The 16,336-nt window shown below is 29.9% G+C and overlaps 1 protein-coding gene across 6 annotated transcripts in view; it reads right to left on the bottom strand.

The window, feature by feature from the left end:
• Window positions 1-14,312, bottom strand: part of LOC127714802 (slit homolog 3 protein-like) — a 215,645-nt gene extending 201,333 nt beyond the window's left edge. For 4 of the 6 annotated variants that reach the window (XR_007987942.1, XR_007987941.1, XR_007987943.1 and 1 more), the window contains exon 1: window positions 14,263-14,312. Coding sequence is in view for 2 of the 6 variants with exons in the window: in XM_052220837.1 (XP_052076797.1) it covers window positions 14,263-14,264 (2 nt within the window). In the remaining 4 variants the exon portion in view is untranslated. The remainder of the gene's footprint in view (window positions 1-14,262) is intronic. The other 2 variants (XM_052220837.1, XM_052220836.1) reach the window with 1 other exon arrangement.
• Between the last annotated feature and the right edge of the window lie 2,024 nt (window positions 14,313-16,336).

Here is a 16,336-nt window from a genome sequence, read left to right as displayed (position 1 = left end):
ATTACTACTACTACTACTTCTACTACTACTACTAATTCTACTACTTCCACTCTTACTATTAATACAATTACTGCTACTACTACTGATGTTACTACTACTGTTACTACTACTACTACAACTACTGCTACTATACCTACTACTACTACTACTGCACATGTTACTACTACTACTAATAATACTACTAATACTACTGCTACTACTACATCTACTACTACTACTACTACTACTACTAATAATAATAATAATAATAATAGTAATACTACTACCAATCTACTATTACTATTATGACTGCTACTGCTACTTTTACTATTTCTAATAATAATAATAATAATAATAATAATAATAATAATAATAATAATAATAATAATAATAATAAATAATAATAATAATAATTTCTTATGATAATAACAATTATTATAATAATATTAAATAATGATAATAAAAAAAAAGAAATAATATTAATGTATATACTGAAGGAATCATTTTTTAGTTAATTTCAGGTAACATTTAAAATGTTTGACAATATGAATGAAAAGACATCCGATTCGTGTAAATATTTTACCTTAATCAAGTTAATGTTCGTTGCATTAAAACTTAATATATTCTGAAATTGAAATGTATCCCTTTTTACATGTAATTTTTTCAACCGATGTTTATGTTTTGTAATACAATGGAATAATATAGAAAAAATCTGTTCGGAAGGTAACTACTTCTGAAAGCAACCACTGGTTTCCTGGAAATCGTCGATATGTATACAATGGAGCGCATTATTCGTCAGTTTTCAAATTCATGGACAGGTACATTATAGCTCAAATGGTAAAAACATATATTTCAAGTAAATGATAATATAAAAAACAGTAATATTGTCAGGAAAGGGCCACTTTTTCATACGTTAGAGTCGAAGAGTTGGTGTGACACCTTGAAACACTACTTGCTATTTGAAGGCGGTCAGTTTTTTTTGGTGGATATCCTGGAGAAATTTAGATTGAAGTGTCAGGCTCTAGGTTTGCACTTACAACTTCAGTGTTGACAAACTAGGGAAACAACAGTTGAACAATTCAGTAGCCGGTCAAAAAGGTCCTACAAATATCTTCATAGTTATGTTATGTTTGCCAAATAAACAAACCAAACAAAAGATCAAGACAAAACACATTAAAGTTGCATTTTATATAAAACCAATACAAATGGGTTGGTTTTACTACATTTTTGTGTAAATGTTGAAACAAATATATGTGTAAATTTCGGTTTACTTAAGGTTGTTCAACAATTTACTGTGTCAGAATAGCTTAAAAATCTGTATCATATAACAATAAAAACATCGAACTATATATCAGAGCACTAATTCCTTTTGAGTACTGTAGCATATTAATGTTAAGTAGCATGACATGTCTACTCTTGAAGTTCACAATTGCCACACATAAACATTGATAACAAACGAGTTCTTATCCGTACACAAATAATCTTAACACAAATTATTTAGATAATGAATACTTAACAACTTTAATACTGCCTCAATTCGTAAACATGACTTCGTAAACAATACGCACAGTTTATAAAAAAATAGCATGAAAAGTATTGAGCAAAAATGAATATATAAATATACGGATATACATTTCTAAAATAAAGGCACCAATGGCTGTGTTTCAATCTTATATAATAATGATGTGATATACATTGTGATACAATATACTTGTCTATGAATAAACTTTCATTTCGATATGCATACATTGAAGTTTCAGACACCTATTGAAACATATCGTGCAATTGCACTCCTTAGTCATTTCTGTCTTTTTGTTCCTGTAACCATCATCTTTTAGCAGATGTTTCGTTGTCTCTTTTTGCCTGTTTTCCTTCCTTTTTTATCATCAGTCTGTTTACAATATAAGTCGTCATTCTAACAATAAAACACAAAGAATTATAGGTATCAATCCATGACACAAAATGAGTACATATACAGTAAAAAACACAACAAAAGCAAAGGAACAGCGATTTTAATGTTGTTCATCATATCAAAGATTTACTGAGGCCTTCAACAGGAGGCAAAAGAATATATTTATACATACCTGACACCTCATAATTTCGGACGACCTAGGAAGGGTTTGACCGGAATTTACAGCAATTTTTCTCTGATAGACTGTGCCTGATGTAACACCACACATTTGGGCCCGGTAAAAAAAGAACAAACTGGAAAGTAGTATATAGTTAAAACAAAATAATTCCTACACATAGGTGTAAATTTAAAACTTTGTTTAATATATTCAGTAATTACATGAATTAGGTGATTATGAGATATGTTTAAATTGCAATGTGTTATGCCATTGATAGACATAAAACAGCTAGAGCCTTTCAAATAACCTACTTTTCTTTTCTATCAGGTACCAATTGATAACAAATGAAGCAGTATCCAAACTTCCGTGTGAGCTTGTCTCATGATGACCATTCACATAATTAGCTGTAGTCGTTTTAGTTTCCTCGTTTTACTTGTATTAGATAGATGTATTATTTTTTTTAAACAAATGACATAGTATAACTTTGCATTGCACAGATAATGGACATATATAATAATGTTATCAGGATTTTAGTACTTTTTTCATCTATAGCTTAATAACAATTTAGTAAAAAAAAAAATACTACAAATGACTACAAAAAAATAATGTGAAAACACAAAATTAATAAATAGGGTATATATATATTTTCAGAAGGATGTCGTGTCGGTTACAAATCAAGACGATATCAATCCGAGAATCAAAAATCACACTTCGCAGATGAACAGTTCTAAAAAACAATACTGTAAATTTAGAAATTATTGCGAGGTTTTTATTATTGCGAATAATGCGACTATGTGATAATCGCAATACTAAGAACTCGCAGTTTGATATCTGATACATAATACTTGTATGCAGGTTTTCCTGAAATCGCAATAATAAATCTTGCATTTTTGTCCTTTCTTTAAAAATCGCAATAATAAATGCACGCAATAATTTCTGAATTTACAGTACTTAGAATAATTAAGACTGAGCTACATAAACCCAACCGAAACATGGATTATCTAAGGTGATCCGTATGGAAATCAGTTATTATCTAACACGAGAACTATGCAACGTACAAACTGTGTAAATCGTATCAACCTGTATTCAAGTAGTTGTGTATGTTTTCAATGCCCTACGTTAATATCTCTCATGTCCAACACATCAAGATAGATAACACATCTGAAATAGAAATAAAAGAAGATTGGAAAAAAAATTTGGAACCTATCTATTATTATGTAATTTGCTTATTAGTAAACGGAAATTCCACACATTGTTTATCGTGGGAAGCATAAACAATTAAATGCATTTTGCATCTTCATATCATAATGATATTTCAAAATCCAGTTACATCCTATAAATGTTATCTAACATGTTCTAATTAAACCTACCTGAAATCTTTAAGTCAATAGCTGAAAGGAGGGTTTTACGCTATGAATAAATAAGTGTTTGCTAGTTCGAGTGAAATTGCGCAAATACAAAATTTAAATCCAGGTATCCATGATGAATTTATTGTAAGACATGGAATGTTCTCCTGACGATTTGCTTGTTTCATATCGTTATTTATCAAATGTATCAAATACATCATAGTATGCGCATGTCACCAAAACAACAACCAGTACCTACAACAGATCTGTTCAAAATTAATATTAACTTACATATCTAACAAAACTATAATATGAGGTAGTATCAATAATAGTGTAACTATGTAGTATAATGACTACTTGAATAATTTGCATATTTAAACTATTAAATGTATAATAATCGTTTTAAATCATTTCAATATATTTTATGAGTTGTTTTCATAATTTTGCTTTCCTTTTTTTTTTTTGGAAATATTTTCAGATTGTAAGAATGGTAAGTGGATTATATACTTGATGGTTTTAAGTATATTATGAGTCTTCGCCTGTTCTTATGAGACCTAGGAGATTTATACTCATGTTTTGCGTTGTTGATCCAATCTGTTCACAACTATATATAATTATGATCATACCTGGACATTTATTCTATCACGTTAGAAGTATAACAGTTGTTATACATTCGTTTGAAGTGTTTGAATTTGCCATTTGGCTTGGGACTTTCCGTTAAGAATTTTCTTCAGAGTTTGGTATTTCTGTTATTTTACTTTTGACTGCTGTGTTTTTCTCGTCAAGCATATTAGTGCTGTATATAACACAAAATGTTACTTTATCAATAGTTTTTTTTGTTTTGTTTTTGTTAAGAAATCATTTAAATAGCCCAAGGTTTGTATAGGGTTTCTCTCTGTTTGTATCGATTTCGTAAAACGGGACAAAAATATTAAAAAAAACATAATGCTAATGTTTGGATTCATCGTTAACATACACCCAACAATGGACTGAAAAGATAAAAAAGATATGAAAAAAATCATCAAAATATTAATATTTAACCAATCGAATGCTTAACAATTTCATATTTAATAATATACCTTAGTAATAACTAAATTGGTTTCTTTTTTATGAATGTGAACAAAGTAATATTCAATTAATTCTTCTAGGTATACAGATTTAATTTGACATTAAAGAGCACATGAAAACAAACGTGTTTATTGATTTGGCGATATATAATAATATTAATATATATCATTCTATATTTTAAAAGCTCCATAACAATATAGCAATGAATGCAAACAGATAATAGATTATGAAAATAAATTGTAAATTATAAATATTCATTTATCATTGGCTTTCATTATTGTATATTGTAGTTAATATAGCTTTTGAACCTAGTTTATCTATAAAGTAATATAACATGTCTTTTTTAATACATCATTTGATAACAGTAACTAAATTAGATAAACGAAACATTACTAATAATTATGTTTGGTACAATCAATACCAGAAAATATACTTTCATCATACAAACGCAGTTTAAATCGATAATCAAGCACATATCAAACTCTAATATTACATCAATGCATGGGGTGATGAAACATAAAGCTACGACAAATAGCAAACACCAAACATCAAACTTGCACATATAACGTATATAGTAACAATAAATTGAAATTGAAATATAACAAAATTATTATTTGCAGAAGGTGACTTTTTTCCGAAATGTTTGTCATAGGTTTTTACTTATTGTTAGGAGATACAATAAAACATTTGATTAACAACGTTTTAGCACACCATTATTTTACAGTTTTAAATTCGGTTTTACTAACTTGGTATCTTGAATTTTGACATAATACTTGAAAGTTGTCCATATATACAAAACTACTATTAATGATAAAGGATTTAAATAACAGTTAATTATATTTACCAGTGCAGTTTATGTCTTGTTCGTTCTGGCATATGACTTCTCCTGTATAGTTATAATAGCACATATTCTGGTTGCATACAATCGTTGAACATTGAGGTCCTGTAAAGTGGTGTTTTAATGTATTCGAGTTTTCTACATTTTATTAAGGAATGACTGTAATATTTTTTCTGTCTATGAAGAAATAACATAAAAAATGTGGTGCACACATTTTTTATGTTATTTCGAATAGACAGAAAAAATATTAAAGTCATTTCTTATAATTTAATTCTAAAAAGGAGTAAATCATGATAAAAACGTTGATGACGTCGCGGTCACATGACAAAATTATGTCTATGAGCTGATACACAAAACACTTTCAGCCAATCAGCCAATCAGAAGACGTGTTACATCCAAAATTAAATTATTATATCATAACATGTAAATATTTACATGTGGAATGTATTGCAAGTGTCACCTACTTTTCCATTATCAACTTTTCATATGCCTTTATAATGTGTAAATGTAGATGTTACTAACGAAAGTAGTTATAAAATACGTGTGTGTATATATGTAAAAATAGTTATTTAAAAAGATGTGTGTTTACCGAACTAAATTGTTGTTAGAATAGTATTTTGCACCAACAAATTGCATCTCATCTATACTATATCTAAAATATACCAATAATTAGAGAGAACATTTGCCTGATTATTGCAAGTGTAGTGTTCTTCTATAAACAAGTTTACTATTAACATTGACGTCTGTCACTTAGCCTTGTTTTATTCATTTCTTTTAATTTTATACTAAGACACGCAATCCTTATTTGCACTTTACTTTAAAATGTGTCGATACATATACAATCTGGATGACATTTATACAATAATTTACTTAAAAGTGTGCATGATTTACCATTGCATTTGTCGAAAAAACAGGAAGGCAAAGTTGTCAGAAAAGCATAATCTAGATCAACACATTTTACAGTTAACTCATGCATTCCGACCAAGTTTAGCCAATTCCGGAACGGTTGTATGTTGTAGTTACAGTATACATCTAGAGTCCAATCAATAGAAGGTACAAGATACAGTATATTCCATTCTCATTCATTTGCACTTTCCTTCTATGTGCAACATCCGGGTTTTATAAATAAGTCGTTGTTGCTCGTGTCTAAGTTTTGTCTTACGTACTATGCGAACTGTTGTTTTATCCAATGTGTTGCATGCGTCTTTTTTTTTTTTTTTTAGTTTACACATAATGTTTTGTCATGTGACATGTTTACGGACAAATGAGTTCGAACATCAGTTATGACAAAATTGAAGCTCTTGGTCTAACAAAATCAATTCAGCCATCGATAAGGTCGGAGAGATTATTGTTTCTTTTAAAGGTAAGGATCTTGTCATTTGATATTAATTTTGGTTATCAATATTGGCGCAATAAGTATTGGTTGCAAGAATTGGTTAATTTGAATTTGAAAATAGATTAAAATAAAACACACAATTTAGCTTTTTATGAATGACTGGTGTTGTGTTGAACTGTGAATATTGGTAAACTAATGTTGCCTTACTGTATATCAATGCCAGTTGTCTTTATGTTTACAATTAGCCTCTCTGTACACATAATCAATGCTATTCATTATCAATATTTAGACTTACAGGACAGTTAAGTTTGTCATATCCCGAAATGCATCTTCTTCCACAGATGTTAATTTATTACCAGCCATCAATCTGCATTTACAAGTACATTTTATTGTAAAGATGTATTGTGGGAGTATTGAAAAACACATATTTTGACATAACATTTCATTGCATCTAAGATAATAACCAACACTAGAAGTTAACCGACAAAATTGTAATCCCTTTGTTTTTGTTTAAAAGCGTTAGTAACAATGTAGCCACATATTTTCAAACTACAATTAGTCTCTCTGTACACATAATCAATGCTATTCATTATCAATATTTAGACTTACAGGACAGTTAAGTTTGTCATATCCCGGAATGCATCTTCTTCCACAGATGTTAATTTATTACCAGCCATCAATCTGCATTTACAAGTACATTTTATTGTAAAGATGTATTGTGGGAGTATTGAAAAACACATATTTTGACATAACATTTCATTGCATCTAAGATAATAACCAACACTAGAAGTTAACCGACAAAATTGTAATCCCTTTGTTTTTGTTTAAAAGCGTTAGTAACAATGTAGCCACATATTTTCAAACTACTAGTATTCTACAGACACACCGAATAAAACAATAAAATGGTGCTTCGAAACTCCAAGATATATGTGCATGACTCGTATATCTTTTTTCTGCAATGTAATGCAGGGTAAACTTCCTACTACCGTCAAATTCAAAGACATATTTTTTTAATCCTATTTTGTACAAAACTGGATGTGACGCACTATGATTTGGTGGTTTTACACCTAGATTATAGCCATCAGTCCATCCATAAAGACTATGATAATTTCTTGATATCTCTTTTTTTTTGTCTCTATAACAAGTTGATCTTTTTTTTTCAATTTAATATTGCACACTTCATTTTATTCATTCATTAATATTACTGTACTCTTTATAATTTGTTAAAACATTTAATAAACATATACATACTTTATGTAGTGAACTCACATTTCCTGTATACTGGCTAAACTATCAAAATAGATCCTTTTCACATCAATAATTGCATTGTATGGTAATTTCCTGTAAGTATTTAAAATTAACGTATTCTGTTTTTAGATCACATAACAATTTCACGCAGTCAGGAAATAGCGTAATAGTGTTAAAAGTGGAAAAAAAAACACCAATAAATCAATCAACCAATTAGTCACTCCCTCCTATTATCAACCCATTTGCAAGGACGTGCTACTATATACGATGAAAATGCGTCACGACTCCAGGATTTGCTCTCTGGAGGAAAAAGACAATTAGCACGTAGCTGACTGCTTTTGATATAGGTTTGTCCCAAGCTCAATCCGAAAGATTATTAGACAATTGTTTATTAAACAGCCATTAATGAAGCCATACAAGAGCAGCGGAATATAATGACTAAACTAATCAAGTCATCTTAAAAACTTACTTTTAGTCATTACCAACTTATAAATCAGCTTTGTAAGAAAAAACACAGAACATTTAAATGTTGTTGGTGCTTTTTATAGACTATTTTTGTTTTGTAAGCGCACTTTACCAAAAGGCTTCAGTGCATAAAGTGTAATATATGTAATAATGATTGTCGGAGAGTGGTAATCACCATATCTTTACCCGTTTGATTGTTACTATGTTGATATAGTTATTGCATTTTAAAATTATTAACTAGATATAAAGTGTCTATAAACTTACAAAATAACTAAATTTGTTAAATGGGAAAACGCATTTGGTTCTATTACTGATATATTATTAAACCCTATGTCCCTGAAAGAATAAAAAAAAACGCTATAATCTATAAATACAATTAGGTATGAATGTGAACAATATCAACCCAATGGGTATAGAAAGTATTTTCGCAATACAAATGAATGATAAGAAGCAATACACAATAAAATTAATGTTGAATAGTTTTGCTAGTTTTTGCTGATATTTCCTTAATATCTTTTCTATTTTATTCATCATTATCAATGTTCATTCGTTACCATCTATATTTTGATGTGCTAAAATATTAACTTCTGCTAAATTATTTACAATTCGTATATCGGTCTTTCATTCCATATAGTGAGGATTGTCTTTTTAATATTGAGATTTTTGTTAATTTAGAAATTCTCTATGAGTTATGCATTGTCGAATATGTGTGTTGTGAAATATCTGATACCTATCCAGTTACTGTTAAATTACTAATTTTTACGACCGATTTATTTTCGGTAGTAGAAAAATAACGGGAAAATGTAAAACGGGTTTTTCTTATTTATCTGAATGAAGTAAATTTAAGAAACGACAAATCAAATCACCTGCGACATGAAAACAAAGGGCAAAGCGAAAGCATTTCGTTAACAGTACCTAAATCAATGAATAGAGAATGGAAATTGGGAATGTGTCAAAGACAAAAAGAACCAAACATAAGAAGAAAACAGCCAAAGGCCACCAATTGGTCTGCAACACAGCTGTCCCTTAAACAAAATTGTGTGATATTTCAGTGAAAATGGACGTCAAACTGAACTCAAAAAGCATACAAATAAAAAAAATATAAAACAAAATCATACATTAAGATAAACGAAGGCAAGAAGCTCCTGACTCGGGACAGGCGCAAAAATACAGCGGCGTTAAACATTTTTTGTGAGATCTCGACCCTTCCCCAATACATCTAGTAAATGTCAAATAAACAATCACACAGCATTACGGACAGTAAAATTCAGTTTTAAGAAGTCCGAGTCCGATGTCAGAATAGGTAAAAGAAACTAAGCAGAATGACAATGACACATAAATTAAAAAAAAAACTACTAGCAGTTACTAACATGCCATACCATATTAAATTATACCACCAGGTCCCGAAAATTAAGATGAAATTACAGATTATTTTTGTTTTTGCAATATACAAACCATGTAACTGACCACATTGTTTTGATTATAAAATAAAATTACTTACTACTAATTATGACTTTTAAGTCGTACTTACAACATAAACAGATTCGGTAAGCCAGCGAATGTTGTATTTCCAATAACTGATATAAAATTTCTATTCAAGTCCCTACAAGAAACAATCAAATATAGATGTCGAAATGTTTATTACCAGGTTACTAATGTTGTGATGATATAGCAAAGCTTAATTAACGTTAACATTGCATCGTATCAATGTATTAAACATCCATTCGTTTGATGTGTTCCAGCTTTTGATTTTGCCATTTGAAGTAGGATGTTCCATTTTGAATTTTCTTAGGTGTTCGGTATTTTTGTTACTTTTTTTTACTACTAAGTAATGAAAAAAACATTGTTTTGTGCTATACTGGTTGTCTTATTACGCATAGTTTGGAAAGTAATAACATGGATTAAACGAAATGCCTGAATTTTAATTTGAGTGACTAGATAACGCATTTTGCCAGAATGGAACAAGGGAACATATTGCCGCTAGACATCATTCTGACATCCTTTATTCAATGTGCATACATTTTCTTATCAGTAGTTTAATACATTTGTTTAAATTTCTATGTTGTGATGTTACACTATTGTTTCATATTTTCAAACTACAATTAGTCTCTCTGTACACATAATCAATGCTATTCATTATCAATATTTAGACTTACAGGACAGTTAAGTTTGTCATATCCCGGAATGCATCTTCTTCCACAGATGTTAATTTATTACCAGCCATCAATCTGCATTTACAAGTACATTTTATTGTAAAGATGTATTGTGGGAGTATTGAAAAACACATATTTTGACATAACATTTCATTGCATCTAAGATAATAACCAACACTAGAAGTTAACCGACAAAATTGTAATCCCTTTGTTTTTGTTTAAAAGCGTTAGTAACAATGTAGCCACATATTTTCAAACTACTAGTATTCTACAGACACACCGAATAAAACAATAAAATGGTGCTTCGAAACTCCAAGATATATGTGCATGACTCGTATATCTTTTTTCTGCAATGTAATGCAGGGTAAACTTCCTACTACCGTCAAATTCAAAGACATATTTTTTTAATCCTATTTTGTACAAAACTGGATGTGACGCACTATGATTTGGTGGTTTTACACCTAGATTATAGCCATCAGTCCATCCATAAAGACTATGATAATTTCTTGATATCTCTTTTTTTTTGTCTCTATAACAAGTTGATCTTTTTTTTTCAATTTAATATTGCACACTTCATTTTATTCATTCATTAATATTACTGTACTCTTTATAATTTGTTAAAACATTTAATAAACATATACATACTTTATGTAGTGAACTCACATTTCCTGTATACTGGCTAAACCATCAAAATAGATCCTTTTCACATCAATAATTGCATTGTATGGTAATTTCCTGTAAGTATTTAAAATTAACGTATTCTGTTTTTAGATCACATAACAATTTCACGCAGTCAGGAAATAGCGCAATAGTGTTAAAAGTGGAAAAAAAAAAACACCAATAAATCAATCAACCAATTAGTCACTCCCTCCTATTATCAACCCATTTGCAAGGACGTGCTACTATATACGATGAAAATGCGTCACGACTCCAGGATTTGCTCTCTGGAGGAAAAAGACAATTAGCACGTAGCTGACTGCTTTTGATATAGGTTTGTCCCAAGCTCAATCCGAAAGATTATTAGACAATTGTTTATTAAACAGCCATTAATGAAGCCATACAAGAGCAGCGGAATATAATGACTAAACTAATCAAGTCATCTTAAAAACTTACTTTTAGTCATTACCAACTTATAAATCAGCTTTGTAAGAAAAAACACAGAACATTTAAATGTTGTTGGTGCTTTTTATAGACTATTTTTGTTTTGTAAGCGCACTTTACCAAAAGGCTTCAGTGCATAAAGTGTAATATATGTAATAATGATTGTCGGAGAGTGGTAATCACCATATCTTTACCCGTTTGATTGTTACTATGTTGATATAGTTATTGCATTTTAAAATTATTAACTAGATATAAAGTGTCTATAAACTTACAAAATAACTAAATTTGTTAAATGGGAAAACGCATTTGGTTCTATTACTGATATATTATTAAACCCTATGTCCCTGAAAGAATAAAAAAAAACGCTATAATCTATAAATACAATTAGGTATGAATGTGAACAATATCAACCCAATGGGTATAGAAAGTATTTTCGCAATACAAATGAATGATAAGAAGCAATACACAATAAAATTAATGTTGAATAGTTTTGCTAGTTTTTGCTGATATTTCCTTAATATCTTTTCTATTTTATTCATCATTATCAATGTTCATTCGTTACCATCTATATTTTGATGTGCTAAAATATTAACTTCTGCTAAATTATTTACAATTCGTATATCGGTCTTTCATTCCATATAGTGAGGATTGTCTTTTTAATATTGAGATTTTTGTTAATTTAGAAATTCTCTATGAGTTATGCATTGTCGAATATGTGTGTTGTGAAATATCTGATACCTATCCAGTTACTGTTAAATTACTAATTTTTACGACCGATTTATTTTCGGTAGTAGAAAAATAACGGGAAAATGTAAAACGGGTTTTTCTTATTTATCTGAATGAAGTAAATTTAAGAAACGACAAATCAAATCACCTGCGACATGAAAACAAAGGGCAAAGCGAAAGCATTTCGTTAACAGTACCTAAATCAATGAATAGAGAATGGAAATTGGGAATGTGTCAAAGACAAAAAGAACCAAACCTAAGAAGAAAACAGCCAAAGGCCACCAATTGGTCTGCAACACAGCTGTCCCTTAAACAAAATTGTGTGATATTTCAGTGAAAATGGACGTCAAACTGAACTCAAAAAGCATACAAATAAAATTAAATTAAACAAAATCATACATTAAGATAAACGAAGGCAAGAAGCTCCTGACTCGGGACAGGCGCAAAAATACAGCGGCGTTAAACATTTTTTGTGAGATCTCGACCCTTCCCCAATACATCTAGTAAATGTCAAATAAACAATCACACAGCATTACGGACAGTAAAATTCAGTTTTAAGAAGTCCGAGTCCGATGTCAGAATAGGTAAAAGAAACTAAGCAGAATGACAATGACACATAAATTAAAAAAAAAACTACTAGCAGTTACTAACATGCCATACCATATTAAATTATACCACCAGGTCCCGAAAATTAAGATGAAATTACAGATTATTTTTGTTTTTGCAATATACAAACCATGTAACTGACCACATTGTTTTGATTATAAAATAAAATTACTTACTACTAATTATGACTTTTAAGTCGTACTTACAACATAAACAGATTCGGTAAGCCAGCGAATGTTGTATTTCCAATAACTGATATAAAATTTCTATTCAAGTCCCTACAAGAAACAATCAAATATAGATGTCGAAATGTTTATTACCAGGTTACTAATGTTGTGATGATATAGCAAAGCTTAATTAACGTTAACATTGCATCGTATCAATGTATTAAACATCCATTCGTTTGATGTGTTCCAGCTTTTGATTTTGCCATTTGAAGTAGGATGTTCCATTTTGAATTTTCTTAGGTGTTCGGTATTTTTGTTACTTTTTTTTACTACTAAGTAATGAAAAAAACATTGTTTTGTGCTATACTGGTTGTCTTATTACGCATAGTTTGGAAAGTAATAACATGGATTAAACGAAATGCCTGAATTTTAATTTGAGTGACTAGATAACGCATTTTGCCAGAATGGAACAAGGGAACATATTGCCGCTAGACATCATTCTGACATCCTTTATTCAATGTGCATACATTTTCTTATCAGTAGTTTAATACATTTGTTTAAATTTCTATGTTGTGATGTTACACTATTGTTTCAGATAAGGGTGAAGGTTTGATACCATTAAAACGTTTAAACCGGCTGCAATTGTGTACACCTGTCCTAAGTCAAGAATCTGATGTTCAGTAGTTGTCGTTTGTTGATGTGGTTCATAAGTGTTTCTCGTTTCTCGTTTTTTTTTTGTATACAGATTAGACAATTGGTTTTCTCGTTTGAATGGTTTTACATTAGTAAATTTTTGGGGCCCTTTATAGCTTGTTGGTCGGTGTGAGCCAAGGCTCCGTGTTGAAGACCGTACCTTGACCTAGAATGGTTTACTTTTATAAATTATGACTTGAATGGAGAGTTGTCTCATTGGCACTCATACCACATCTTCCTTTATCTATACAAAGAACACTATCCGAACATTCTTGTACTAAAGATGACTTATAGTTACTGACTGAGAACACGAGTAAATTAGTTATTGAACTTGCAATTAATTTCTCTCTCTTTTTTTTTTCTCTCTCTCTTTCTGTCTCTCTCTCTCTCTCTCTCTCTCTCTCTCTCTCTCTCTCTCTCTCTCGTTTGCTAACTCGTCAATCGACATGATTCTTTTAATTGTTTACATGTTTCTTAAGCTGGAAAGATTTTGGAAAGCATTTGCACCAATATCCGTAATACCATTTGAATAGAGGTTCCTGAAAAATAGATTCTAATAAAATGCACATCATGAAATTTGTACAGACAGTAATAAGTGTTGACAATATATAAATCAGTTAATGCTTATTTATTGTATTGTTGGTGTCAGTATTGACACTTGACGTGTTATGGGACAACAAAAACCTTAATACATGCACTATCCTCAACGATGAAATGTAAAGAAATGTAATGTCATTGTAAAACACAAATTATCATTTAAAACATACAAAAGGTACATGCAATTCGGTATAGTGCGATTGTAAAAACTAGCAAAACAATTTAGTGTAAGTTTAAACGCGCGTAGAAAACACACATCATATTTACATTTAACAAAATACTAATTTCAAAACTATAAAGGAGTATACATTATACTTTTTATACTGTGGATTCCTTTAATTTCGTTGGATACCAATTTTCGTGGATTATGTGGTTACAGGTGAACCACGAAATTAAATGATCAACGAATGACACAATTTTCTATAGGCTTGTATGTTGACTTCATCAAAACCACGAAATTAAATATCCACGAACATTCAAGTTTTCCCAAATCCACGAAAATTGGTTTCCACGAAAATAAATGGATTCATAGTATTCAACTGATGTAATGTCATTCACGTTCGTTATTATATAATACTAAAGGTACGTTAGAAGTCTCTTTTTATAATTTCAAAAAGTGAAATAAAAAAGTAATACTTCGAGTAAATACTTGAACAACTTCCAGACACATAACGAAATTTCTTTTTAAAAACGTATTACAATATTAATATGTATCCTATTTGAGTTTCGTGCGCCAGTGTTTACCAACACGCACACAAACAAACTTATTCACGCAAGTTTATAATCATTTATTTTGTATGGTAATTTTGATAGCTTCTACATCATATCTTACAATTCGAACAAGCCCGGCAGGTTTTTGAATGCTCCACTTTCAATATGTTTCACCCCACTGTTGTGTAACATTCTATGTGGTTTTCATAAGGGAAAAAATACAGTAGTAATTAATTTTGAGTAAGTGCGGTTTTATCAAGTACAGCTGAGATTTCAACATACGAATGATAATAGGACAACAAGATTTTCGACTTCTAATTTGTAGTAAGTTACGCATTACAGATGAATTTATAATTCGTTTTATAACCTTCGAACCATTCAAGTTTTTTTCTGATAGGAAAATTCTCATTTGTGAACCATAAAATGGTTAATGATCTCAAATCCAGGTTTGCTTGATCCCTTTATGTACACGTATTGTTTTTTTTTTTTTTTTTTTATTTTTCTCTCATATCTGTTATAATATACTTATTATTTATTTTGGTCAATAATATTCATATACGAATACGAAAACGTAAAAACTTAACTAATTACTGAAAATGTTGAATAAATTAATACTTGCTATATACTTCAAATACAATATACTATCAAGTGATAACATACATCGTGGAAAGGCTTTCTAGTCCCACAAAAGTGTCTGATGATATAGTACTGATACCGTTATAATGCAGATCTCTGTTAAGACAAAACATTATTAGTATTCTTGACATGGATCAAAGACAGTTATATTCGTTATACAATTTGGACTAATGTGGAGTATATGCTAGAATATTTCAGACGTTGGATGCCAAGTGGTCAAATTCCGTTTAACCTGTCCATCCCTGCAAACATAGAAATTGTTTTCTTTTGTTTTTTTTTTTAAATCAGCGAAATAATCCTTTCTAAGGTATAAACAGATAATTGACCTGACCAAAAGTTTACCCGCGAAAAAATTAACCATGTTTACCGTGGACTTTAAAAGCTATCAGTTTGTGTAAGTGTGTCCCCCCTTTTGTACCAAAAGAACAGAATTATAATAATGTAACATAAAATATTTTTACAAAAGATAAAATAATCACACCTTATTTTGGTGCAATATTGTGTAATTTTAAACGTTAATTTTTTTACTTTAATGTCTAACAATCCATCCTGAAGTATACAAAATACTCAAATATGAGGCCAGTACAAGGAATCCAC

Source organism: Mytilus californianus, unplaced genomic scaffold (genome assembly GCF_021869535.1).
Source record: "Mytilus californianus isolate M0D057914Y unplaced genomic scaffold, xbMytCali1.0.p SCAF_9, whole genome shotgun sequence".
Lineage (NCBI taxonomy): Eukaryota > Metazoa > Mollusca > Bivalvia > Mytilida > Mytilidae > Mytilus > Mytilus californianus.
Note: the sequence above shows the minus strand (reverse complement) of the source record. Positions and strands in the feature narration are given on the sequence as shown.